General features: G+C 27.6%; 1 protein-coding gene and 2 non-coding genes across 3 annotated transcripts; all 3 read right to left on the bottom strand.

The window, feature by feature from the left end:
* On the bottom strand, window positions 1-26639 carry LOC145835737 (lon protease homolog, mitochondrial-like). Its single transcript, XM_082943446.1, has 19 exons — window positions 26379-26639; window positions 25940-26085; window positions 22722-22930; window positions 21519-21660; window positions 21345-21437; window positions 20331-20435; window positions 18707-18866; window positions 17120-17264; window positions 16316-16403; window positions 15340-15516; window positions 14291-14434; window positions 13236-13358; window positions 10890-11006; window positions 8097-8237; window positions 4739-4919; window positions 4489-4579; window positions 4300-4423; window positions 544-708; window positions 1-460 (listed from the first exon to the last, which is right to left on the bottom strand). Exons 1-19 carry the CDS (start codon window positions 26626-26628, stop codon window positions 308-310), a joined length of 2754 nt encoding a protein of 917 aa, XP_082799572.1. The 5' UTR covers window positions 26629-26639; the 3' UTR covers window positions 1-307.
* LOC145837364 (U1 spliceosomal RNA) lies at window positions 11824-11988 on the bottom strand. Its single transcript, XR_014369998.1, has one exon. It is a non-coding gene; the product is annotated as a U1 spliceosomal RNA (small nuclear RNA).
* Window positions 12545-12708, bottom strand: LOC145837335 (U1 spliceosomal RNA). The gene has a single exon (XR_014369971.1). It is a non-coding gene; the product is annotated as a U1 spliceosomal RNA (small nuclear RNA).

Below are 26639 nucleotides of genomic sequence, written 5' to 3'. Positions count from 1 at the left end.
AATCAAGTTTATTAAGCTATCAAGCATAACGCACCAAGTAAAAATTGACTAGAATACAAAATGAAGAATTTTGTACAAAAATAGAAAAATAATATTAAGAAGAAAAACACAATCACAAGGTTTTAACTACAGAGTTTTTTTAAATAATTAACTAATTTAAACAACTATAATCAGTATTTTTAGCAATCAAGGTTACAAGTTAACATATTGACTATCATACATCTGCAACTAAGTTAGAAAAACATAAACTTAATCAGCTGCCATTAAATCTATTTCGCTCAGCTTTCGAAGATTAATTTAACTTTTTTTATGAGTGCTGAGGAAAAGCAATATCAAACAGCTGGTCGTAGTCAGACACGAAGTGCACGTCCAAATCTTCTTTGATGTAGTCGGCCAGATCGTTGAAATCTTTCTGGTTGTCTTCGGGTAGCACCAGTGTCTTCACACCACCCCTTTTTGCCTGTAAAAACAAATATAAGTTTCATCCTACCCCTAAGAGTTTTCGTTCATTTATAGTTTTTGCCTTTCAACACACAAACTCACGGCAATTGTTTTTTCTTTGATGCCGCCGACGGGCAGGACTTTCCCCGTGAGCGAAACTTCGCCGGTGAGGGCGAAATTGCTCTTCACGGGCCGGTTCATGGCAATCGAGAGGAGGGCGGTGATGATGGTGCAGCCCGCAGATGGTCCGTCCTTCGGGGTGGCTCCCTGTTGAAAAATGGTATAAAAACAGTTTTTGAAGATTTAAACGGTTGTTAAAACATTAATGAAGAACAACAACTTTAGAAAGCATCTATCTACACAGTTGCAACAAATAGTAATAAAAAGTTTTGTGGTGATTTAAAATATATTGAGTCTTAATTTTTTACTAATTTTTATTTATTGTCAAGTTCGGTATGGCTCCCTGTTGTGTGGGCTTTCAGTAAAAAAAACTTTAAGATCAAAACTGTTTCTCGAAATGTTAACTTAAAATGTTATATAGTATGTAATAGTGTTTTTAAATTGTTGCGACGAATGTTTAAAAAAAATTTTTATAGTGACTTAAAACTATTTATTATCTAGTTTTTATAGCTTTAATTCTAAGCAGGGTTGCAAAAGGTTTTTTTTAAATTTTATCCAGGTGTTTCAAAGTACAAGTTTTTTACTCATTTTAGTATAAAATTAAATTCAAGGACTTAAATGGTATAAAAATATAGAGAACATACTGTAATGCTATTTTAAATGTGTCTTATAATAAAATTCGGAATTTTTCAAAAAAAGTTTAAAACTGCAGGTTTCTGAGTGATTTTTGTAGAAAATTCAAGGTTTTTTTTGTTTGAATTTTATAATTTAAGGTAGTTCGGCAACCTTGCTAAAAGACACCTTGTTGAAAATGGTTTGCGTTCTCCTTTTGCATATCTATCATTTTTACCTTCTAATTTTTCAGAGGAATTTCATGAAAAATATATACCTGCTATTTCTCATTTCAAAGTAAATAAACCTCTACAAAAATGGTGAGTTCTAATATAGCTTTTTTATAAATGCAAACCAACGAAATATTTTAATGTGCTTCTTAAAACTAATCATATGTGTTCAATTTGTCTTTGCATTAACTAGTTTGAAAAGGTTTAATAAAAGTAAGTTTATTGATAACATTGAAACTTTACGTTGTACTCAAAACATAGTCAACACGTCAAATAGTTAAAGTATACGTTTTAATAAAAACTTAACCATAAAACAAGACTACTGTGACATTTAAATACACTATAACAGCAGTTCCTAAAGTAAGGGGTGGTATCGCAAACTCTGGGAAGCCCTGCACGTTATAGATAGCAAGTTGCTGGTGGCTATTTGCAAATAATTTTTATAAATCTGATGCTGGCACCAGGTGAGATCCTTCTTGGGGACGAATCAGATTATGCTCCGTGTCTTTTTGCGTAACAAGAATTTCGGCAAGACACGTTTCACACATCAAATTATGTGTTCAAACCGTCTTCATGTCCGTTCACCTTGTAGAAGGATCTACTTTAATAGGTTTGCTTTTGAATATGGTTTATACTATGAAAGCTACGGTTTGTGTGTCAGCTTCGTGACGTCATCAAAAAATAGAACGTAAAAAAATTATAAAAAGAGAAGAGAAGTCATAAGCGAGAGTTTATGAGTAAAGCAGAATGCTTTAACGCAGGGGTTCCCAACCACGGGTGCCCCTTGGGGGTGCGAGGCAGCATTTCAGGGGTTGCGAGATGGCTTTTCATTTTTGTATGATAAATAAGGAGATTTTCACTCTTTGATAAAGTTTATAAAGTTAAAAAGTACATTTTGTAATAAAAAGAAGTTGGTGCTAATTTTCTGAAAAAATTAATTTTTTTAATACGTCATAGAGCAAGAGCGCTTTTCTAGAAGTAAATTAATTTTACTAATTTCATTTAATAGCTGTTAGTTTAGAATTAACCTTTCAGTAAAGCTTTCTTAGAGTTTTACACCTGTGATTTTTAATCATCTATTCTTTGTATGTTGTATTTTCTTAACTGGCCATTAATTGTTTAAAACAGTTTATGAGCTAAAATCTATTTTAATTGAAATACTTGGATAAAAATTAGTATCTTTAGCAGGTTTTTTATTAGCTGTTAAGAACAGGTTCTGTTAAGTCTAGTACATTTATAATGTAATCTTTTATTAAGCTTAGTTGTGCAGAAAGTGGTGCTTAAAGATTTAACATCAGTAAATTGTAAAGTTCTTAGCAATTACAGTATGTTATACCATTTAAAAAAACTTGTTTTAAGCTTTGGTGAAACCAATTTTTATAGATCAGCAAAAGTATTCAATGCATCAACTTTATTTCTATTCATTCCTTTTTTGAACTTAAACCATTTACATTTTTCAATCTACTTTTTTCTATTTATGTTGTAAGCATACAAACTTTGTTATGTTTTATACATATCTTTTGACAATTTAAGACTAAATATCTTTTAACTTTCAAAAATCTTAACTCAAACCTTTATTATTTTGAAACCTCCTAGCTGCTAATAGTTTTGAAAATAAACATTACATTACTTAGAACAGCTGATTTTTATTTTTGAAGTAAATATATTAATAACAAAATGTATAAAAAGTTTAGTTTTTAGTTTAAGCCTAATATTTATTACTTTTCTAGTGCTTTTTCCTCACTTATAATATTTTTTCAAATCTTAAAAAACTAAATGACGAAGTTTTGTGCAATAAACAGGAACAAAAAAGTCATTAACTTTAGAGTAGATTAAAAATTAAGTTCTTAATCTTTTCAAAATAATATTGCATGAATAGAGTTTTAATAATTTGTTAAATACCTTGTGAATATCATGACGTGTCATTTAAGATTTTTTTTATTAAATATATAAGATAGATTTGTTTTTTTTTTTTCGTTAAATTGAAAAGTAATTAGTTAAAAGTTAGTTTAAAAATGAGCAGGTAGATTTACAAGTGATGAGCTCCAAACTCACTTGCTTGACTTTCAGAAAACGTTTATCGTTGCAGAGGGAAGAGTGAGTTCTGATGTTTTTTACCTTATAAAAAATAGATAAAACTTGTTCGAATGTGTTTGTTATGTTTTTAAATTTCCAAATATTTTATTTTTGTTAATATAGTACAGTATCATAAAAATTAAAATACAAATCGTTAATTAATAAAATTAATGATTTTATAATCAAATTGTTAATAAATAATTATAGCATATAGTGTTAGGGGTGCGAGATCAAATTAAGAGACTTTAGGGGTGCGGGGCACCACAAAGGTTGGGAACCACTGATTTAAAGGATGCAGTATATTATTCTAAATTGAATTCTGGATGCTGTGCGAATGTATTATTGTACCTTTTTTTAGCTTTTCTTAAGAATTTTGAACTAAACGTTTAAAAAGCAATACCGTCCATATATGCCCATAAAATGTTTTAGCGCACTTTTTTTGATCTTATCTTAGTAATAAGTTATGAACTAAGGTCTTTAAAAATCCCATATACATGGTCAATGTTCAGTTCATTGAGTATATGAAAAAAAAACATAAGAAAGATTAGATATTCTTTCTATAAAATGAATAGATTATCAATAAAATAACTAATAAACTTCTGGATGATAAATATTGATTATATAAGCTTCTGACACAATAAAATGTTTTATAAAGATAAAAATAAAATACATAACTATCAGTCAAAGAAACCAATAGAAAACTAAATTAGAAAATCCTTTTATTTGCTTAAATATCAACATTTTAGTTCAAATATAAATTCAAAAAACATAATTTTAGTAAAAGAAAAAGTTCTGATAAAATTAAAAAAAAAAAACAAACTTCTGGCACGTGAAGATGTAGGTTTCCTCCGTTGAAGAACTGATTTTTAGGATCCACTTGCTTCAGTTTCTGGCGAGCCACAGTTGCCGCTATCCTAGCAGACTCCTTCATTGTGTCTCCCAATCTTTTAATTAGAATTAATAATAAAAAATAATCTTTTGTTTAAATATATTATAGTTTCAATAAAACCTTCCAGTGAGCTCCAACTGGACTTCTTGATTTTTGTCGTTTTTATTTCTCGGCGTTTTTTCAACGCACTCAACGTACAGAGGTGTTCCTCCTATTTTTATTTTCACGATGAAATATTACTTGGTATTTATTTTACAATCAATATCTGTAAATCAGCTGAACATTTTAATACATGGTTAGAGATCAAACGTTATTCTCTTTACTAAGTACTTAAAACTTATTAAATAAAAAATGCAACCATCACACCAACCCATGGCAGTCCAGGCGAGTCCCATCACAACACCAGGTGGCGTCACCGAGCCGTACATCCTTTCAGATTTGAACAGGGGTTTCCCCACAAACTCCTCGATGTTGCCCTGGTTGACCTTGATCGGTAGTTCCTCCTCAGGGCTTTCCCCAGACACGATCTTGTAAGCCGCTTTGCGGTAGATCTGCGGAAAATTCAATCAATAAGATAAAATCAAATTGTTGAGTTAAGTGCAGTACGCTGAGTGAAAATGAATGTCGATTATACTAATAGGAAAAATTGCAAATGAAGTCCTTGTAAATGCAATGCTTGACTAAAAGTTGTTCTTGTTTCTGCAAATCTACAGAAACGTAAATATTTGTGCGAAAAAACTCTCTTTTCTTTCGATTATTCAGCTTGTAAGACCTTGTTGCTTTAGCTTTAAGTAATCGTTTATACTTAGTTTTGCACTCCTGAGAAATAACTTTATTTTTACGGGTTCTCTAGCGCTTTTAGTGTTGTAAATATTAAACAAATTGAATACATCTAAATTGTATACAAATAGCTTGGTTTAAAAATCTATTATCACATAGCAAACTATTGTAAAATAATCCATTTCGAGGCTGTAGATTTATTTGGTTTAAATGATGTGAGAGAAAAAAATAAGTAATTGTGTTAAAATTTACAAACTTACATTAAAATTATTTTTGTCTTACAAAAGATTAAATACAGATAGAAGATATATAAAAAGATAAATTTTAGAATAGATGAACTTCAAAGTAAAGTAACATGAAGAATTAACTTTTGTTTTAATTCAAATTGACTATTTGAGTTGAATGTTTTAAGATTAAATCCCTGTGGTTGACAAATATAAAAAAATGAAAAACTTTTGAAACAGTGATAATATCATGATTTCCTGAAGTTTTATCAAGAAGATTGGAATCTATTAAATCAGAAAAAATAACACAATAAGACAAATAGCTTGCAACAAAAAGAAAAATTTTAAAACTCAATAATATAAACATTTTTTAAGAAAAATATAAACAAATTATTATTTTTTAATTAAAACTTGTTTTAAAGAGTTTTTAAATGCTTAGTAAGTTAAAGTTTTTATTTTTCAAGATTAATATAAACAAATTATGTTTTTTTTATTGTATTTTAGAACTTTATTTTTTAATTAAAACTGGTTTTAAGCATTTTATAAATGCTTACCTTAGTTAAAGTTTTTATTGCATTTTTTAGCAAAGTTAAAAGATTTAAATTGTACATTTTAGCCACACACTCAAAGTATTCTAGATAACTATAGGATATTTAGAGTTTTATTTTTGAACTCAGGCTGACTCAGTATAGTTTTTTTTATCTATGAAAAACTAAAGACATTTTAGGTTTGTTAATAATGTCATAACAGATGTTTTTCTAGATTTGAATGAGATTTTGCTAGCTAGTTTTAATAAATTTTTATTTTATTACCAATTAAAAAAAAAACATTGATAAATTTGAAAAGTTAGTCTCATTTCAAAAAATAAGAAGAAAAATTCAAAAATAAAATCCTAGAATTGGTGTTGGTCATAGGGTAGAGCTGTTGTTAATACATATTTTACTTGTATTGTTATATTATTTGTTTACAATGAGTTTGTTTTCTATGCATATTGTTTTATTATATGAAGATTTTTCTGAGTTTTTGGTTTTTTTCCCAACTTTCAAAGGTTTTTCATTATCTCTGTTTCAATTTTTTAATTTTTTACAAAATTACAAAAAATTAAGTTAGTACATTTATTTTTTCTAGTTAGCTTTACATTTTGAAAATTGTTTTTGAGTTTTATTTGTATTACTACTGTAAACTTGGTACACTATGTGTGGATTTAAACAAATTTAGTTGTTTTACAGATTTTTAAAACTAAGTTTAAAAGTTAAGTTTTCTAAGAATAAAATTATGCAAATATCATTTGAAAGTAAAACCAACCTTTTGATATCATTGACACTCAAAGCTATTAACAAAGTCAATCAATCTGAAGTTCAGTTTGTTACAATGAGTTCTAGATAAGTATTTTAAGAAAAAGCTCTTTGAATGATGTTTTTAGACAACTATGTAAAATATAAAGTTTGTTTCAACTTGTTTTTAAATATTACTGTAAATTTTATTTTTCTACAAGCATTGTTGTTTATCATATGAAGATTTTTGTATTTTATATTTTCTTTATATGTATCAAGTTATGGATTTTATCTGTTGTTTTAAAATAAGTTTATAAATTTTAGAGTGGTTTACTAATTTTAAAAAATATATGAGATTAATTCTTTAATCTATGCTTGATAAATGATAAAAAGTTTTAAAATAAGTTTTATATAACTTATTCAATCTAAGTTTAAAAAGAATAAGTTAGTACTATTTATTTTAACAAATGTATAGTTGTATTATAAATTAATAACAAGTTAAAAAAAATAATATATTTTATGTTTAAAAATCTTTATGTTTGAGTTTATTTATATGTTTCACATTGTTTCTGAAAAATATTAATGTTTATAATTCAAGGTTTGTTGTGATTTAACTAAGTTGTTTTACTTAACTAGTTTGTTTTGTAAAAAAAAGTTTGATTCTGTTTTACAGCTTTTATTTAACATTTTTTTTAATAAGAAAATGTTTTATTCTTATTTACAGCTGAAATCTTTATGCTACCAAAGCTAGTAATAAAATTTACAAAGAAGTGTACTCTTCCTTTCTTTATGAATTATTTTTGACAAAATAAAGTAATTGTACATCTGAATTTTATCTAATGTTGTGAACTTTTTTAATTTATATCCTTTTTTTTTTATTCAACTCCTAAAACTTACGATTTTTATTTCAATAAAAGCAAAAATTTTTGCAAATATTTCCTGAAGTGGGTAAACTGTTTTCAAAGTTATATATTTTAGGCCTATCAGTAATACTATTTAAAGTTAAATTCTTAATTATTATTTTTATTTTATATGAAAGGTTTTATAGGCTCATAAAAGTTTCAACACATAAAGAATTATAGGGGTTAAGAGCAGTACAACTTGCCTTTTATTAAGTTATTCATTATACTTCAACATAATATTTACTTTTAAACTTTTAACAAAACTGCACACTTTCATATAAAATTAAAGGTAGTTAAAACTACTCTATTCCCGTTATGACGTCATCACACATTATTGTTGATTTTTAGTGTTGATTAGAGCTAGCTACGTCCCTTTGTAATGTTTCGTTACAAGAAAAAATAAATAAAACAGTTTATGCACTCTACTTATTTTCCCTTTAACATATTTAAAAAGTTCAAAATATTTATTTAAGCACCAGGTGCTTTTTTTCACTAAACCTTAAAAAAAGGGTGTTGATAAACTTTTTGTAAACTTTATGCTAAATTACTTTTTCGATGTGCTTGAGCAAGTTCCTGACTCCGCTTTCCCTGCAGTAGTTCTTGATCAATGCGTTGATGGCCTGCTCTTCGATCAGCGCTTTTTCACTGCTCACTCCGCTGTGGTTCTGCGCGAGCGGTATGAGGTAGTTCTAAAAAAATATTTCAAGCTGATTTATATGGAAAAAATGCATGTATCAGTGTGCATAAAATAGTACATGGAGTTTTACTAAAAAAAGGAAACTAAATTTAACTTTAAAATGGTTAAATATTAAAATTAGAAGAAATACAGTAAAATTCTTATGTTCACTTAAAATCAAGTAGTCCTGAGAAATATTTTTTGTTGACTCAAATCATAGGCAGGATTGCCACAGATTGAGCTGGAAAAAAATCCTGACTTTTTGATCGAATTCTTAATTAAAATAGATTCATAAAAATACATGAACAAAGACTTGAAACTATGTTAAGTTTTCAATATTAATTTTATACAAGTTCAAACATGAGTTCTTTTGCTAGGTTTGAATCATATAACTTCTACTGCACCATTTGAACATGATCCATGCATTTGCAATAAACAGCTCTATAAGCAAAATACTTGTATCTCTAACACATAGTAAATACACAAATGGGATCATAGAAGATTTTAATTTGTTCCAAAAATTCAATTAGACCCTGAAACAAAAAAGAATTGCAAAATAGGGTTGCCACTCTTTCAGTCAAAAAATCTTCTCTGAGTGACCAGAAACCTCCGAGTTTCCCTAAGTTTTTTTCAAATCCTTGAAGAACTAGTTGCAAGGCTAAAAAATTTATAAATAAGCTCTAAAAAATAAATGAACTATTTTTTTTGAACAGAAATATCGAAAGTGGATTAACTAAATCTCATTCTACATCTAGAAAAAATTTTCCCTGAGATTTTTTAAATTTTGAAACTTTTTTGAAGTTTTTAGAAATAATCAAAACTACCCTGAGTTTCAAAAAGATAATAATCAGAATTTTTGGAGTTTCCTTAAAATTTTCTATAATTTAAAAATTCCCTAAATTTCCCTAAGTGTGTGGCAACCCTGGCAAAAGCAAAAAATTTTTTGAAAATAACATTAGCAAAATGCAGTTTATAGTGATGATAAACTTTTTTATTAATAGAATGTATAAATTAAATTTCCTGAACTTTACTGACATTTTTTTTAAACTCCCATTTTTTCCTAAGTTTTGCTGATTTTTTTGACTTAGTAGCAAGGGTTGGGGAAAAGATGCATGTTTAAATCAAAAAAAGACTCATTTAGTTTTAAAATCAACTTGAATTAAATATTGCTTCTTAGAATGGTTTGTTAGAAATATTGAATTTTCAATTAAGCAATCAGCCGAATTCAAAATATTACTTAAGCTTTGCAAACATTAAATATAAATATTAAACGTTTTTATCAAACTTAACTAGTGTAAATTAAATTTTTATAAATCAAAAAAAAAGTATAAAATAAGATAAGGAACTAGTACCAGGGTTCGTGCGCGAAATTTTTTTTCATTTAGCCTGACAGAGACCAATTTAGCCTGACATTTTTTCAAAGTAAGGAAAATCCCCTTAAGAAGTCATTTTAGATATTGGGGGGTCTTAATTAGTACTATTGTAGTCTCCGAATTCAACCAGCTTTATCTCAAAAATATTTTGAGCTTTAAAATCTGCAAAAAGCAACTAATAGCTTAGTTACAACTCAATAAAATAAGACTAAATTGTGAAATAGGTGATTGAACCCTCTATGCACTTAACATAAAAATTCAGTGATAAATTTTTAAATACGTGTTATATCTAATCTATTACTAGTGTAAAAATTTAATATATATTACTAAACACAATTGTTCAATTTAATTAAGCACTAAGTAAAAACATTATAACCAGAAGATTTATAATAAAACGACGTGCATTGTTGTGTTTTATTAAAATTTAGAATAAAACGCTTACACGAGTATTAAAAAGAAGTAAAAAATGTTTATTATAGTATTTTGACTAATACTTAAAATTGATATATAATTATAAATCCTAAACTCTAAATAAATACAGTGATTGTTGATGTCATATCAGATTTAAAAAGCTTACACTTAAATTAAGAGCAAACCTTTTTTTTTTATTCTGTATTCTTTTTTTATTTTTTATTTTGTTCTTGTAAAAAAAAATTATTGTACCTAAAATTTGTACTTCCACAAAACTTAGTACTTATATCTTAAAGCTAAGCTTTAGTGTTGTGAATATCTCTAACAAATTTAAACAAACAATAAAATAAGTAAATTAACTGCTAAGAGTTTTAATCTAAAAAGTAATTGGTATAAAGTCTTTAAATAAGAAATTAAAACAGTTCTATCAACTAAGCTCTGAAAAGCATAGCTGATGTAAACAAATTCAAACAAACAACTAAGTTGTTGAACTAAACTGTGATGTTTAAACTGTATTTTTTTATGAATTTTCATAATCATGACGTATTAACCTTCTCAAAACAAAATAAGGAAGATTCTTAAATTTTATTAGAGATTCAACAAAAGGTTTTAAACATTTATTTTTACAAAAATTGACTGATTTTGTCTTAAATATATAAATCTTTATATAGAAATAAATTCTTATCTCAATTTGATCTTAAAAATATTTCTCAATTTTTTTTAATCAAAAATTTCTGAGCATTTGAACAGAGAAAAACTGATAATTTCAAATTTTTAAATAAAAAAACTGATTTAGCATGACGTTTTTCAACTTTTTTCAAAAAAACTGATTCAGCCTGAGCGCACGAACCCTGTAGTACTCCAGCAAAAAATCAACAAACTTGGGCAATGGCAACTTTTTCCTGCTGCACGTACCCGGAAACTTGGATCAGCTCCATTCTGTCTCTCAGCGCGTCCGGAATCGTGTCAATTACGTTGGCGGTGCAGATGAAGAGAACCTAAAGTTTTAAGATTGTTATTAAAAAATATTCAAGTGCATGTGCTTGGCGAAAACAATTTTATTTTCTTACTTTAACTTAAAGTTTTTAAATATTTTCATTTGTAACAAATGTAATTGTTAATTTAAAATACGCAAAAAACAACTGCAACCAGTTTAAATTATACCTATACTTTGCTAAAATTTAATACAGCATGTAATTTTTGCGCAACGTATACTACTTCTAAATTTTATCATCACATATAAATACATGACTTTGTAACATCGGATTTATTTCAACATTTCTCACAAACTCTTTCACTTTATTATCAATCAATAAATTTCATGTTTAAGAATAGACAGAGAAACACGTCAATTGATACATAAATTATTATTTTTTTGTAAATTTTATATATAGTTTGTCACATTGTTTTTAAAATTTAACATGAATCTTACAGTTATAGTTTTTTATGCTTAATAGAAGTAAAAAAGTTCCTTTAATAATGCTTTTACAATTTTAATACTAAAGTTATTCATTTACAATACAGCATTTGGTTATTATTATATATACTATAACAGGTTTCTAAACTAGTATTTTCGAAATTTTTTAATCATTACTTTTGATCTTAAAATCTTGTTAGGATTCGTTTTGATCATAGCTACGTATAGAAAAAAATAAAAGGATCTGGAAATTTTTTTGATAAATTATAACAGCTCTTAATACTTCAGTCAAATATTTTTTTAAAGATTAAATTTAAAGGGTTTTGACACTGAATAAGAATGAATGTTATTATATAAATTTTCATTTTTTGAACTTGTTGTTTGTCTCCATTGATAGTTAGGGGAGAGCGCGAACGCATCTTCCCCAGGTGAAAAATGACACGGCCGACTTACCCAATTTTGAGTAATCGCAGAGGTCAGTTGTCATCAGTGTGCAATGATGAAACCTCACCCTGGGTCAACAGCCTGCCGGATCGCTGTTAAAACCCCCGTCAGGTTAGTTTAATGTTAGAGTTAAACAGTCTGATACCAATCAAAACAGTGCAGTATACTGTTTCTGTGTGCGCTATTGTGACGTCATAATAAGAGAAATACAAAACGAGAGAAGAGATAAATTTTTGAACTTATCAAGGCAGTTAGTAATTATTTAGTGCTATTTATAAATCACTATTTTAGTGCTTAAAACTTATCATTTTTACATAACAACATCATGTGGTAATAATTTTAGATAGCTTGTAAAAGCATTAGGTGAAAAATATTTTAACTTTTACTTAGAAAATGCTTTTTATAAACTACAATCTCTCAAGTACGTAGTTTTAAGCCGAAAAGCAGTTATTATTCATAATACAGTTTTTGATTTAAACTGGTACATATTAGATACACAGTTTAGGCTAGGGTTGTTATCTAAGTGTGTACTCAAGAGGAATACTGTGTATTTTATTTACTAACTTTGATAAACTAACAATTTCTAATTAGCTTATCAAAACTGTATACACCAAAAAAAATATTTTAGAATGCTTTAAGTTTAATTGCTGAAAGTAAGTAGCTTATAATTATTAGCGAGGACTGCGCGAACGCAAGTTCCCCATGGGAGAAATTGTACGGCCGAGTTGTTCACATTTGGAACAATCGCAGAGGTCAGTCTCACCAATGTGCAATGATGAAACCTCGCCCTGAGTCAACAGCCTGCCTGATCGCTGTTAAGACTCCCGTCAGGTAAGTTTAACTTTGTTGCAATCAGCTTCTACCCAACCAATACATATCCAATTATAAGTTGTTTCAAATGTATTGTGACGTCACGATATAAGAGAATGAGATAACAATGAAAGAGAAAATTAAAAGCTCATTTCATTTTAATAATTTGCAAACTAACTTTGACTAAAACTCAAAAGTAAGCTTTAATTTTTTGCTTTTGCAATAACTTTTCTAGTGCATTTTATGGTAAGACCTTCACTTAAAAAAAAATACAACGTTTAATTTTTAAATTAGAATGAAAAAAGTTCACTCAAAGCAGGCAAACTAGGGTCTGTGAATTATCAATTTTTATGAAGAGTTAGGAATTTTAGTAAATAAACTTTGTATTTTTTTCTTGAAATACTAATTTTTTGAATATTTCTTGTGGTGGTTGGAACAAATTACAGCGTTGTTTCATCGTTACAACATATATAATTTGCATTATCAAGTAAACCATAAATACGTAAACTGGAGCACAAAATTTACTTTAAATTTATCAATGAAAAAAGCAATAAACTTTAGAAAGGTCAACTGTGACGTCCAGGTAGTGATCGAGAAAGTTGTGGTTTTGTTCTGGATCGAGGAGTTCCAGCAAGGCTGATGAAGGGTCACCCTGATAACCCCGTCCTATCTTGTCTACCTGGAATTGAAAAATAAACAAAATTAGTATTTAGCATTTATAACACTTATTACACAACCGCGTCCTATCTTGTCTACCTAGAAAAGTTAAATAAATCAGTATGATAAACTGAATATTTGGGATTTATAATACATATTTTACAATCGCCTCCTATGTTTTCTACCTAGGATAAATAGTTATTTCACTTATTACAACAACTAAACATAACAAACTGAATATATACTATTTATAGCACTTATTGTGCAACCTATTTTGTACTATATATTATTATTTATCCTATTTTTCTACCTAAAATTGAAAACGATTTTATTTATTACAAAATATAAACAAAAGAACAATAAGCTGAATGATAACCAGTTATAACACTACTATAGAACTTCATCCTCATCAACCAAAAAGAGGCGATTTTAAAACTTGAAAATAAGGGTTATTTAATTGATTTTTAACAGTAAAATTTGAGTTTATTCTGCTGAATCTAAAAATAGATTTTTTTTGTAAATTTCGTCCAGGGTTTTTAAAAACAAGTTTTTTTTGTCAAATTTAAGTATAAAGTAAAACTTAAGTTAAAAAATGTCTTTTATAGCATAACAACAATGAAAATATACTGTAAAGTTATTTTAAATGTGATTTTTAATGAAAAAAAAAAAACAATAATTTTTTACCCTTATGATAGATTTTTCGTACCTAATCGAAATTTCGTTACTTTCATGTAAAAATTGTTTAAAATTCCAGGTTTTTCAAGGTTATTTTTGTTCAAATTCCTTCTTTTTTTTTCAAAATTTCTTAAATTCCAGGTTATTTTTGCCTCAATTGTCAAGCTCCAGGTTTTTATAAGATTCCAGGTTTTTTGGCAACCCTGTAAAAATCATTCGTATTTGTAATTTCTAAAAACTACTTTAAACTCAGAAAACTTTTACATCTCACAGTTTTACCTCGTCAATCAAAACAAGCGGGTTTTCCGACTGGGTCTTCTTCAGACACTGTATTATTTTTCCCGGCATCGCGCCCACATAGGTCCTCCTGTGCCCTTTTATCTCCGCCACGTCGTGCATACCTCCCACCGAGAACCTGAAGTACTGAAAAAAATATATATATTAAAAGTTTACAAAAGGGAATTTACGGATTTTAAATGTTTCAAAAGTTTGAAACCTCAAGTACGCGTTTATGTAACGAAAATCATTAAAAATATAGAATTGTATCAGAATATTAAAAAAAGAAGCATTTCGAAAATATTTATTAAATGTACTAAAAAGATAGTTTTACTGAAAGTATACAAGTAGGAGTTTGGAAATTTTACAAAAGTTTGAAATATCAAGTACTCATTTGTGTTAGAAAACTATATTTCTTAAAAAGATAGAAAAGTACCAAATATTAAAAAAAAAAATTGGAAGTTATTGAAAAAACAATTAATAGGACTACAGCAAAACTTGTCAGCCCTACGAAACACGGCCCAAATATATGTTCAGCATATTTTTACGCCGTATAAAACCATTTTAAAGCTGGTATCAACCTAAAATTATAATAGATTTTTTTAGAAATTGTTCTAACTTTATAATTTGTTTAGTATCTGATAATTTAGTCTTGTGTCTTAAATGTTTTTATTAATAATTTAAAATTACTGTATATTAGCATTGCATTGTACAAATAATCTTATTTACCTATTATCACGCATAATCTTACAACTTTATTAAACTTACTGTTTTACACAAATATGTTTAGTTATCTACATGAACTTTTGACAAGCATAGATCAAAAAATTTTAAGTTAACAAAATATAAATTGCAAAATGAATTTCTGTCTTTAATTTTTATTTAAAGTTAGTACCAAAAAGAAAAAAATATATTTAAAATTTATAAAACTATTAAACTTTAAAAAGCACTTACCAAATCATTAATACATATTGTAGTTATATAAATACTTATAAAACAACTTAATCTTGTAACAGAATTTCAATATCTTATTAAAAAAAAATAAAGAACACCTGTCTTCCGAGGGCGCGCGCAATCGACTTGGCGATGGAGGTTTTTCCCACCCCCGGCGGCCCGTGAAAGCACAAAATTTTTCCCGTCGATTTTCCTTCCATCAGTTTCGAAACCGCTATGAACTCCAGAATGCGCTTCTTGACGTCGTCCATGCCGAAGTGGTCTTCATCCAAAATCTGCAAGTGAACATGAGTGAGTGCGAACTTTAATTTTTGTGTTTTAAAGTAAAGTTTAAACAGTATCAAAAGTAATATTTTTTTACTAAAACAATTAAAATAATAAACAGTAACAGTATACATAATATACACACGTTAGGGTGAGGCTTACTTTTATAATATTATAAATCAAGTTACAATAAAGATGTATCATATAAAACTTAACTCACGTTTTAAAACAAAAATACTCTGAGATCAACATGAACTTATCACAATACTGATAAGTTTTAGCGAACAAATATGATATACATATTTATTAAAGTTTTATTGTCTAAACTTAACATATATCAGGGTTGCCACTCGTTTATCCAAAAAAATTTCCAGGTTTTCAAAATACACATTTTTGGGTCTACTTTAAGTTTAAAGTTAAGTTTAAGGTGAGAAACTGTGTTAAACAGTATAAAAACAATTAAAAGATACTGATAAGCCACTTTAAATATATTTTTTAATAAATTTTTTTTTGATGATGACAAAAAATTTTTATTTAAAATATAGATTTCTTGAGTCAAATCAAAATTTTACTACTAAACATGAGAAAATTGTTAAAACTCCAGGCTTTTTGGTGATTTTTGTTCGAAATTCTAGAGGTTTCCAGGTTTTTTTTCCAAAACTTCTAAAATTCCAGATTTTTCAGGTTTACAGGTAAAATGGCAACCCTGATATATGAAACAAAACTTTTGTTTATAAATACATGAACTACAACCAGGCGACTCATAGAAATGTTAGAAGCAAAGTATTAAATAAATTAGAAATAAATTACCTGCTTAGCACTTTGCAGTTCCAACATTTCCGGACAAGATTTGCCCCACGGAATAGAAGTAAGCCAGTCCAAGTAATTTCGTGTGACACTGAAAATTTATTGAAACTAAATATTATTGATTAAAATACATGTCTATACTAACTAGACTTCTTGAGTAAACTGTCACTTCTTAAAATTTAAAGAAATGTTCAAATTTTTGTTAGCAAATCTCCTAAAACAGTGAGTTGTGTTTAAGAAAACATTAAAATATTTTTGGATTTGTTGCTACAACTCTAAGTTTAATACCTACTTGCAAAAATATTATGCTAAGTTTTTATATCTATGCTGAAATTTAACGTTCACGTACTGCAGTGTTCTTTTGAATTTTAGTACTTAAGCGAACTTAAATAAAACTTATTAAATGTATTTTTTTTAAATGGAGCGTCAATGACTTATTATAATTAAACAACGTAGCCAAATTAGCTAGATGGTTAACATTCACATATCAATTCAGTCTTTACTGCAATGCTAATTATTATACAAAATTTACTCATTTTATTTATCAACGAGAAACTTAAAACTTTTAAACAACTGCCTCCTATGTGATCATGGCAGCGATTTTATTCAAATAAGATAACAATATAATAGTTAATTATCAAACAAAAACATCAAACTTATGCCCATCGAGGAATATTTAATAATTGATCAATACGCATCTTAACAAATTTTATTTAAAAAAACGCTAAAATATCACCACCAACAGGCAAACTGTCGAAAGAGCTTGTATAAAAACTAATGTACTATCAAAATAATAAAACGTCGAACTTGAATTCGGACGAGTGTCCGTCGAGGAATCCGAGCTTGCTGAGCTCTTCATCGATGACCGACTGCACGTGAGTGGGAACCTGCAACTTCTCCAGCCGCTTCCTGAACTTCTCCTGCAGCGCGTCCTTGTCGTCCTTCTCCAAACCTTTGTTGCAAACTTCAGGTGAACAATAAATAAAGATAGATGAAATGTCGTATAAACATTTTTGAGTGTGAATAAGAACAATGTCGAAAAAAATAAAGGCACGATAATATTAGTTTTCGGTAAGAAAAAAGAGGCTCTTTATATTATAAATTCTTAATCAAACATTTAATTTATCGAAAAATTATAAGCAAAGCTGTTATATGAGTAAATGTTCCTAATACATGTGGTTATAACATTCTCATCAAAATAACTAAACGATAGTATTATCTTTTCGCAAGAAATAACTGGCAACTTTTATTCTCTTAAATTAACTATATTTCAATTTTATAAAAAATAAGCGCATGAATTAGGTGACTCTTTTAATTAGGAATTCTATCAAAATAAAAAATGCTTGTTGTTGAATTTAATTGTTTTTAAATCAGTTATAACGCAGAGTTCGTGCGCGAAATTTTTTTCATTTAGCCTGACTGAGGCCAATTTAGCCTGACATTTTTCAAAGTAAGGAAAATCCCCTTTAGAAGTCATTTTAGGTATTAGGGGGTCTTGATTAGTACTATTGTGGTCTCCGACTTCAACCAGCTTTAACTCAAAAATATTTTGAGCTTTAAAAATATGTAAAAAGCAACTCATAGCTTAGTTACAACTCAATAAAATAAGACTAAATTGTGAAAAAGGTGATTCACCCCCCCCCCCCTTATGCCCCTTATTTAACAAATTCAGTGATAAGTTTTAAAATAAAGGTTATATCTAATCTTAATACTAGTGTAAAATTTTAATACATATTACTAAAAACAATTGTTCAATTTAATTAAGCACTATAAAAACATTATAACCAGAAGATTTATAATAAAACGACGTGCATAGTCGTGTATTACTAAAATAAGTATTAAAATTCAAACAAACAGCTAAGTTGTTGAACTAAACTGTAATGTTCAAACTGTATTTTTTTATGAATTTTCATAATTATGACGTAAACAATGTACTCAAAACAAAATAACGAAGATTCTTAAAAAAATTTTAGAGATTTGACAAAAGGTTTTAAACATTTGTTTCTACAAATACTGACTGATTTTGTCTTTAAAAACTAAATCTTTATTTAGAAACAAATTCACATCTCAAATCGATCTTAAAGAGATATCTAATTTTTTTTTTATCAAAAATTTTCAAGCATTTGACCTGAGAAAAACTAAGATTCTCAAATTTTTAAATAAAAAACTGATTTAGCCTGACGTTTTTTAACTTTTTTCAAAAAAACTGATTTAGACTGACTTAGCCTGATTTAGCCTGACGCGCACGAACCCTGATAACGTTTAAATATAAAAATTAACTAGTTGCTACATGATGGTACTTTTAAACAGTGATTTTTAGCTTTAAATAACAAATTTAAAAGTAACATAGCACACAAGTTTTTTTATTAGTGTTTATTTTAAAATAAAATAAACCTAATTCTTTTTTGATGATTTTCAACTGTTCGTTCAGCAGGTATTTTCTGTGAGTGTGCTTTATTTTATCTTCCACTTCTTTGCCCAGTCTTTGCTGCAGTTTGCTGAGTTCCAGTTCTTTTTTCAGCAGGGAAAGCGACATGTACAAACGTTCACGAACCTGTTGTTTAAATAAAGTAACTTCAAGAACTTAAATAAATAAATACTTTGTTGTATAAGAGATAAATAGTCTTTTAATCTAAAAATCAAAAAGTTTGAAGTTTTCTAAATGACAATGTATGCACAACTCTTTTATCAGTATAAGCGAAATGATTATTTACAAGTAAATTTTATTGTATAAAGTTTTATCATAGCTATCAGACGCTTTTAACCACTTGACAAAGTTAAAACAAATTTTCAAGAATAACGGGGTAAAAATTGTTAACAATAGGCAAACTTTGTTCAGGTGCATAATTGAAGGCGAAAGTTAAAAAGGTCAAAAATACTCATTTACAAAATTCCTCTTATGTTCAATTTTTCAACTAATCATTGTTTTTTAGTTATTCCATTACTTATACTCAAAAACTTCTGCTAATGTATATTTTTATCTTAAAAAACCTTAATTCAAAATTTTACAAAAATGACTAGATATCAAAAGTTGATTGTCTTTTTATATCCCATAAAAACTGTCATAACTTACATACATAAGATTTCAAATAAGAGCCTATGTAAATTTGAAAAAAAAATAATTATATGGCCTTAAAAGTGTAAGTCAATTTAGTAATTTCAGGTAGTTAGTCGATATTAATTTGATGATTTTGCTTTAGAAAATCATATTAGTTTTCGGTCTATTTTCATATTTATTTAAAGTTATTTTATTTCATGGGCTCAGTGTTTCTTAATATCTTTTTGAAAAGGTAGTTAAATATTTAAAAATATAAGCCACTAAAAGTCACAACTTGATGGCTAAAGCTTTTACACAAGAAAACAAAACAATAAGTGCTGTAAGCAACAAACCATAAACATCTAATAAAAAAAAGCAATTTTCTATATAAGACTTAGTTTTTTAATCTATAACCGCAAACATTTAGTTTCAACTGAAACAAAAACAAATAAAATTACCATTAAACAGCTAACTATAATATGATATATTTATAAATTTACCACTTTAAAAAGTATGCCATAAGGTAGTTTTATACGGGTTACTATTAATAAAGTTTTGTTCAAGTAGAAAAGTCATGCAAATATGTACCATATTGCTTAAGAATTTAAACAAACAAAAAAAAGTCAGTTTTTTAAACTACTTAAAACCCTTCTCCAAAATAAGCGAAAGTTTACTAGAAAATACATTTGTAATGCTTAAGTCATCAAAATTGCTGGTGTAAAACATATATAAAAGCATTTAATAATTTTTTGTTTAAGCAAATCAAAAAAGAATATAAGGTACTTGAACAAACACTTTTTTCTTCTAATAAAGCTTACAAATCTGTTTTTTTTTTTACTCTAAAACATCTCTATACAAACATATAATAAAATAAAATACTTTTTTTTATAACAAAGCAATCAAAGTGTTTATTTCTATTAAACATAAAAAACTTTAAAGGTATTTCACTAAATAACGAACACTTTATCAAATAAAACGAACATTTGTTTCTTCCAGTATAGCTTGCAGTTCAGGTGTGTCTGCGTTGCTCAAAGCTGCGCCCATGTCGGCCAAATATTCCGGGTTGTCCATTACACGCTGTCCTGCCTAAACAATTGAAATAATTCACAAGTTTTACTCGTATAACAATTATCTACACTGTTGTATGTATATAGTTGACAACGTTCAAGTGAAAACGGAAAGTGTTCCTCGTAAGAATATCTTCAGTTTAACCAACGCATTTTGTGAAGATACAAAAGGATTTAAAAAAAATTAAATAACTTAGATTTAAACATGTTTATATTTTAGTTTTTCAAAGGTTGTATATATTATTTAATAAAATACTTTAAATTTCAATATTATATTAACTCAATTTATTTTTGATAGGATAAGTTAGTTGTTTGTTTTACAACATAAAATGTATAAAAGTATTAATTGAAAAAAAACTATATGCATAAAACTGTTAATTCTTTTATTCTTAAGTGTTTTTCATTGATATTTAAAAGCTAGTTTTTAGTAAAATGATCTTAATTTCAAATAAAATCAAAATGTTTCAAAACTTTAACTATATATGTTTCTCCAGGTGCATCAAATGTTTGTTTGTAAAAAGAATTCTAGAAAAAAAAATAACAACAAATAAACAAAAGTTTAATTAAATAACTTTTTTATCCTTTATTTTTGAAATAAATACATTAGAAACTCAATTAAAACTGAAATTGTATTCAAGTTTATACACATACAAAACCAAGATTACCTTGTAAACATCAATAAAATTAGCGAAACTATTGGTTTCCTTGTTATAAAAACTTATTTTCATCTTCAGACAAACAAAATATTATTTTTGATGGTTTTAAAATAATATTTCTATTTAACTTAAGTGCCAAAAAAAAAAGTTCACAAAACACAAAAAAGTAGGCTAGTATTACTAGGAGGTTGTGAGGAACTATTATTATGTTACTAGCATTCACAAAGTATTATACTAATACCGTGTATTATAAAAAATATATATATACTAACTTGAACGATCTGAGCAACAGATTCTCTGTATAGGGGGTTCATCGAAATAATGTCCCTTATTGTTTTCACTACTTCCGCTGTCAGTGCTTTTATCTAGATAAAAAAATTAAAATCATTTATTCTAACTGTATTAAGTGGTGAAAATTCAATTTGTTTCCAATATTTAAATCTAACATCCTCGTTCTGCAGGAGCGTTTCGCTGGGAACGTTTTCGACTTTTCCCATCATCACCCTGTCGTCTTCTGCGCCTTCTTCCGCCACTTTCCCGTTGATCTTCGGATCTTGGTTGGTGTGCAGCTGCTCTTTCAGCTCTATTCTGTACATTATTTCGTTTTGTTAGTCTTTATAAGTTTTACAATATTTAAACTCACTCAATTACACAACAGTCTAATAATTGGCAAATATGAAGGTTTCTATCAAACATTTTAACATCAATAATAGACAAATCCGCTTACGAAAACTCATTCAACGTTCAAAAAAGCAAGAAAACGAGTCTAAAAGTAAAACATTTAAGGGCATAGGGGGGTCCGACATTTTTTTTTTTTTACTAAAAATAACATTGGATCTTATATAAAAGCTTTAAGTACAAACTACAAGCCAGTTTTTATAAAATTAATAAATCTTACTTAACTTTTGAGATATTGTAATTTTTATAAAAAGTTTCCGATACAAACGTATGAACCGCAAATTTTTCAGGGTCAATTTTCTCGGAAATTTAAAAAATCACTAAAAACCTATCTTCTCCTTAATTTTTTGAGCTAGAGACCTCAAACTTTCAGGAAATGTTCCTTTTATAGTTTAAAAGACTTTGAATGTTGGAATTTAAAAAATATCAAAATACAAAAATTTTAGACAAAAAAAAACAAAAAAAATAGGTAGTTATTTTAACAAAAATTTTAGTTTTCAAAATTTCAAAAATTCCTGCATTCAATCTTTTTAAAATTTAATAATACACTTTTTGTGAAAATTTGAAGAAGATTGCTTAAAAAATAAAGGAGGAGATAGGTTTTTAAAGAAATGGTCTTTTTTCGCGTTTTTAGTTTGCGCCTTGCATTAGGAACCTATTGAGGTCACCGAATTTGATTGCTCATATCTCAAAAAATACTTTGAATTTTTTCAAGCGCTTAAAAATGTCTGATAGCTCAGATAAAACTCTAAACAATAAGATCAATTTGTAAAAATCAAGGTGGACCCCCCTATGCCCTTAATTAACCATGTTTATGTTTTTTTTGTCAAATTTAAAATTTATTTAATTTTATTTCCGCTTTTCTTTTTGTGCCCTGACTAAGTGGCTCGGGTCTTGATGCCGCGGAGTTCAACATTGCACAACGAACAATAAAAAATATATCAAGTTTGAAATCAAAACACTGAACAAACCTCCTGTGGCCCATCACGACCATCCTGAGCCGGTCGCCCAGGTCCTGAAACTCGTGGATTTGCACGAAGGTGCCGATGCCGTGCAGGTCGCTCAGGTCCTCCACGGTCTCAGCCTCGTTGCTGTCGTCCCTCTTCACGAACACCCCGGCGTACGGGAGGGACAGGGAGGTCTTCTTGCGCAGCAGCTCCACCAACTTCGGGTCTTTCACCTGACAGATGTGTGGTTTTAATTATATTTTTTCAAGTTAAAGTAAATTGTCCTGGGTTACAAAGTATACGTTTAACTAGCATGAAATATTACTTCTTCAACAATTGATTTTAACAACTTTATACTTACAGTTAACAACTGTATTTTATACAAGTTAATACCAGTTTTAGGTTTTTCACCTGTGAAAATGTTTTTATAAATATTTTTGTAAAGTGTACTAAATAAAAATGAATTACAAAAGTATCTTTAACTAATATAAAACAATTTGCTCCACCAGTTTCGGTGAAAACTCCCCACCTGGGAAAAATGTTTTTAATTTTTTAAGTGTAGTTAATACTAATGGATTTAAAAGTGTTAAATGATTTGATTTTTCAGACAAAAAAGCTGTCTGTATTACAAAAAATTGATACTATTTTACAAAATCGACAATTAAAAATAATACTTCAAAAAAAAAAAACGTTTTTCAGAACTATCCTAATTTTAAAATTATTTCATTTCATAAAAACAACTTAAATTCTTTAAAATAACTTTAAAATATTACATAGATTTATTCATGACAAAAATTTAAGATTAGTTTAGAGATTATAAATAAAAACATATGCGTATAAACAGCTTAAGACATATAAATTTTACTTCTGTCCATGTGTTAAAACCAAACAGAATCTTTTTTAAAAACTGTTAAAAATCAAATAATGTTTTTTTAAGACGGCTCAATTATTTAACATATACAACTATCGATTTTAATACTAAAGTCACCTCTCACGAATCTACGCACTCGTTTGGCAACTAACTCTCGTTTAGTTACGCATTTCAGAATTCTCAAAAAATACAAAACAACTATTTGAATTTTTTTTATTATTGTAAAAATATTGTTTATATTTAGTTAACTTAAGGGTTAGATATTTGAGCTTTGCTATGATTATAATAAAATTAAAGTAATTATTTTGAAAAGTAAAGGAGAAGATAGATTTTTAAAATTAAGATTTTTGCATTTTTAGTCTGTGCTTTACATAAGGGATCTAGCAAACTTTATGGCTATGCTTTTAAAGTTTAGGTGTCTTAGCCCTGTTTATACTATTAAATCAAACAAGGTGCAACTCAGTAAATCTCTTATTTTTAAATAATTTGTTTTTTGCACACCTAAGATTAAACTTGTATTGCATAATAATTGAGAAACTTTTTTTTTAAACCTTGAAAATAAGTTTAATTTTAGGTGGGCAAGAAACAAAAAAAAAAATTGTGCTCACATCAGTTAAAAACTTTTCTCATATTTTGTAAGCAAAAAAGTAAGAAAGTCCCTAAACTGTACTAAATCAATTACATTATAAGAAAATATATAATATAATAGGTGTATTTGCTATTTCTCGTTTAGTAGCGTTCACTCTTTTAGTTACGCACTTTTGCTGTGGACACAATGTGCGTAGATTCTCGAGAGGTGACTGTTACTAAAAAAAAAGTAAATTGCTTACAGTCTATAAATTTTCTATTTAACATTTTACATCATTTGTGTCTACCATTTTCGCTTAAGTAGCTTAGAATTAATTTACGACAAAAAAAGCAATGCCAACTATTTTGCATTTTAAGTTTAACAAAACTCATTGCGAAAAAGTATTTAAGTGTTTGACTTGTCGTAAATACTGTTTTATAAAACTGTATAAAAATGCATGGCCAAAACGTTGTGACGTTGTTAATTACACGCAAACTTCAAAAACCATGCTTATATTTTTGTTGAACCAATGCAGTGACGCTAAGTTTTAAGACAGAAATATAACTTTACATTAAAATAAATTATAAAAATTGTTGAAAATAATCAAATTGCTTAAAAATATATACAAGTTTTTCTTAACTACCGTATACACACATTATACAACAAAAATGTTAAAGAAATAAAAAACAAGTTCTTTACTCTAACATATTTAAAATATATTCTTAGACAAACTAAATAAAATAGTTTTAAAGTTTACAAATAAATATTTTTAATAATTAGTTATAAGTCTTGTGCCCAACTAAGTTAATCTTTTTTTTTACAATAAACAATATAATTTAAGGGTGTCGAACTTAACTTTACATTACATAATCAAACAAAACAATTTAATTCATCAAGTTAGTAAAGTATATAGAAGTAACGAATATTTTTAAAGTGTAAGTTTTTTGTTTTCCATTAAGACTAACTATAATAAGTCGATTTTTGTTAAATAAAAAAGCTTAAAGCTAGACATATAAAAAACTATGAAAATGATTTTAAGAACAAATATTCCTAATGCAATAAAGTCAACTTCAATTATTATATAGAAAAATTAATATTTACTTTAATATTAAAAACTCAAATATAACTTAAAAGCTATAAATTTTAGAATAAAAATTATTGATAAAGTATCTATTAGAAAGTTTGTTATCTTTAAGAAACAAATTACTTTTAACACAACTTTTCTTGAGATCTTTAAAACTTCCTTAAAAATTTATCTTTGCTTACGTTTTTTAAGCTAAGGAACTCAAATTTTCAGGAATATACACTAACATTATTTGATAATTGATAAATAATTTCATAAAGACTATATTAAAAAACATCTTAATTAAGATTTAACAAATAATCTAACTTTTTTTCAAATGACTATAAACTTTTAGAAGTTTTAAACTGTTGATATGCTGCTCTATAAAATGATGGCTTTGCTTAATTTATTTCAGCGTTGCTAAAAATAACATAAAAATGCTACTAATTTAAAAAGCCAAATAAATTAAAAAATAGTTTTTTAAAATAAGTAAACATTTATGCTTTTTTAGTTTGCATATTCTTTAGAAACCTTTTTAACTCTTGAACTTTAGTTATTTATGTATTTAAAGTAAATACTATAAGCTTTTTCAAGTTTGACTAAGTATGTGATAGTAAGTAATAAATATCTACAAAATATAATCAAACTGTGCCATCCTTTAACTTTATTCATAAAAAAAGAATCAGTTGGAAAGTAAACATTTTTCACATAAGTACAAACAGTAGTGAAAATGTACAAACCTCTATCATTTTTACAAATCTGGGATAAACTGGATTTCTGTTGACAGCGATGATTGGAATGTTGGGAAAATTTTCTGGCACGCTCATTGCACTCAACGCGCCACCAGTAGGTGGCAAATTTGCTTTCAGTATCGGCTGTGCGTCCACTGTTTGTAGTTTGTTCAAAGAATTAAAAGTTGTTTGATTTTAAGAAAACAATTTAAGATAGTTTTGTAGCAAAGCAAATGTAAATTTGAAGGCAAGCTAAAGTTTAAAAAGTTTGATAGTTTTATTTATATAAAAAAAGAAACTCAGCATTTTGGCTTTAAAAAATCAGTGAGTAAACAAAACTTTTTTAAATTCTTATACACCTGCTTATACAACACAATTCTTATACTCTTTATTGAATAAAAACTATCTTAATAAGCAGTAAACTATTTTATAGCAAAACATTGGCAACCTTCGTCAATGTCATTAGCATCTGGCTTCTTCACATCATCATCTCCACCGTCATTGCTTGATGACTGTGAAGAGTACAGCCTGGTAGATGATAAGAAGCTGTGTCTTTTCACAAGTGTGTTTTGTTTGTTCATGTGGTAATTCCGCTGCAATGTCCAGCAACTAGCGCACCTGACATTGTTGCGGAGTGTGAGTGAACGGTTGAGTTTAATGGAGTTTTTGATGCTGCTTCTTACGAATCTTGACAGCATTTTTATTTATG

This window comes from Thalia democratica, chromosome 5, assembly GCF_965202585.1.
Source record: "Thalia democratica chromosome 5, ktThaDemo2.hap1.1, whole genome shotgun sequence".
Taxonomy (NCBI): domain Eukaryota; kingdom Metazoa; phylum Chordata; class Thaliacea; order Salpida; family Salpidae; genus Thalia; species Thalia democratica.
The sequence above is the reverse complement of the archived record's forward strand: the minus strand, read 5'-3'. Positions and strand labels throughout refer to the sequence as shown.

What these genes read in the sequence shown, in the direction of transcription:
- LOC145835737 (XM_082943446.1), bottom strand. Translation starts at nt 26,628, where the DNA reads ATGCTGTCAAGATTCGTAAGAAGCAGCATCAAAAACTCCATTAAACTC. An exon ending in GTCGTGATGGGCCACAGGAG is followed by an intron (nt 21,661 to 22,721) that starts GTTTGTTCAGTG and finishes AATAATGTACAG; the next exon opens with AATAGAGCTGAAAGAGCAGC. An exon ending in CTGTTGCTCAGATCGTTCAA is followed by an intron (nt 20,436 to 21,344) that starts GTTAGTATATAT and finishes TCAATTGTTTAG; the next exon opens with GCAGGACAGCGTGTAATGGA.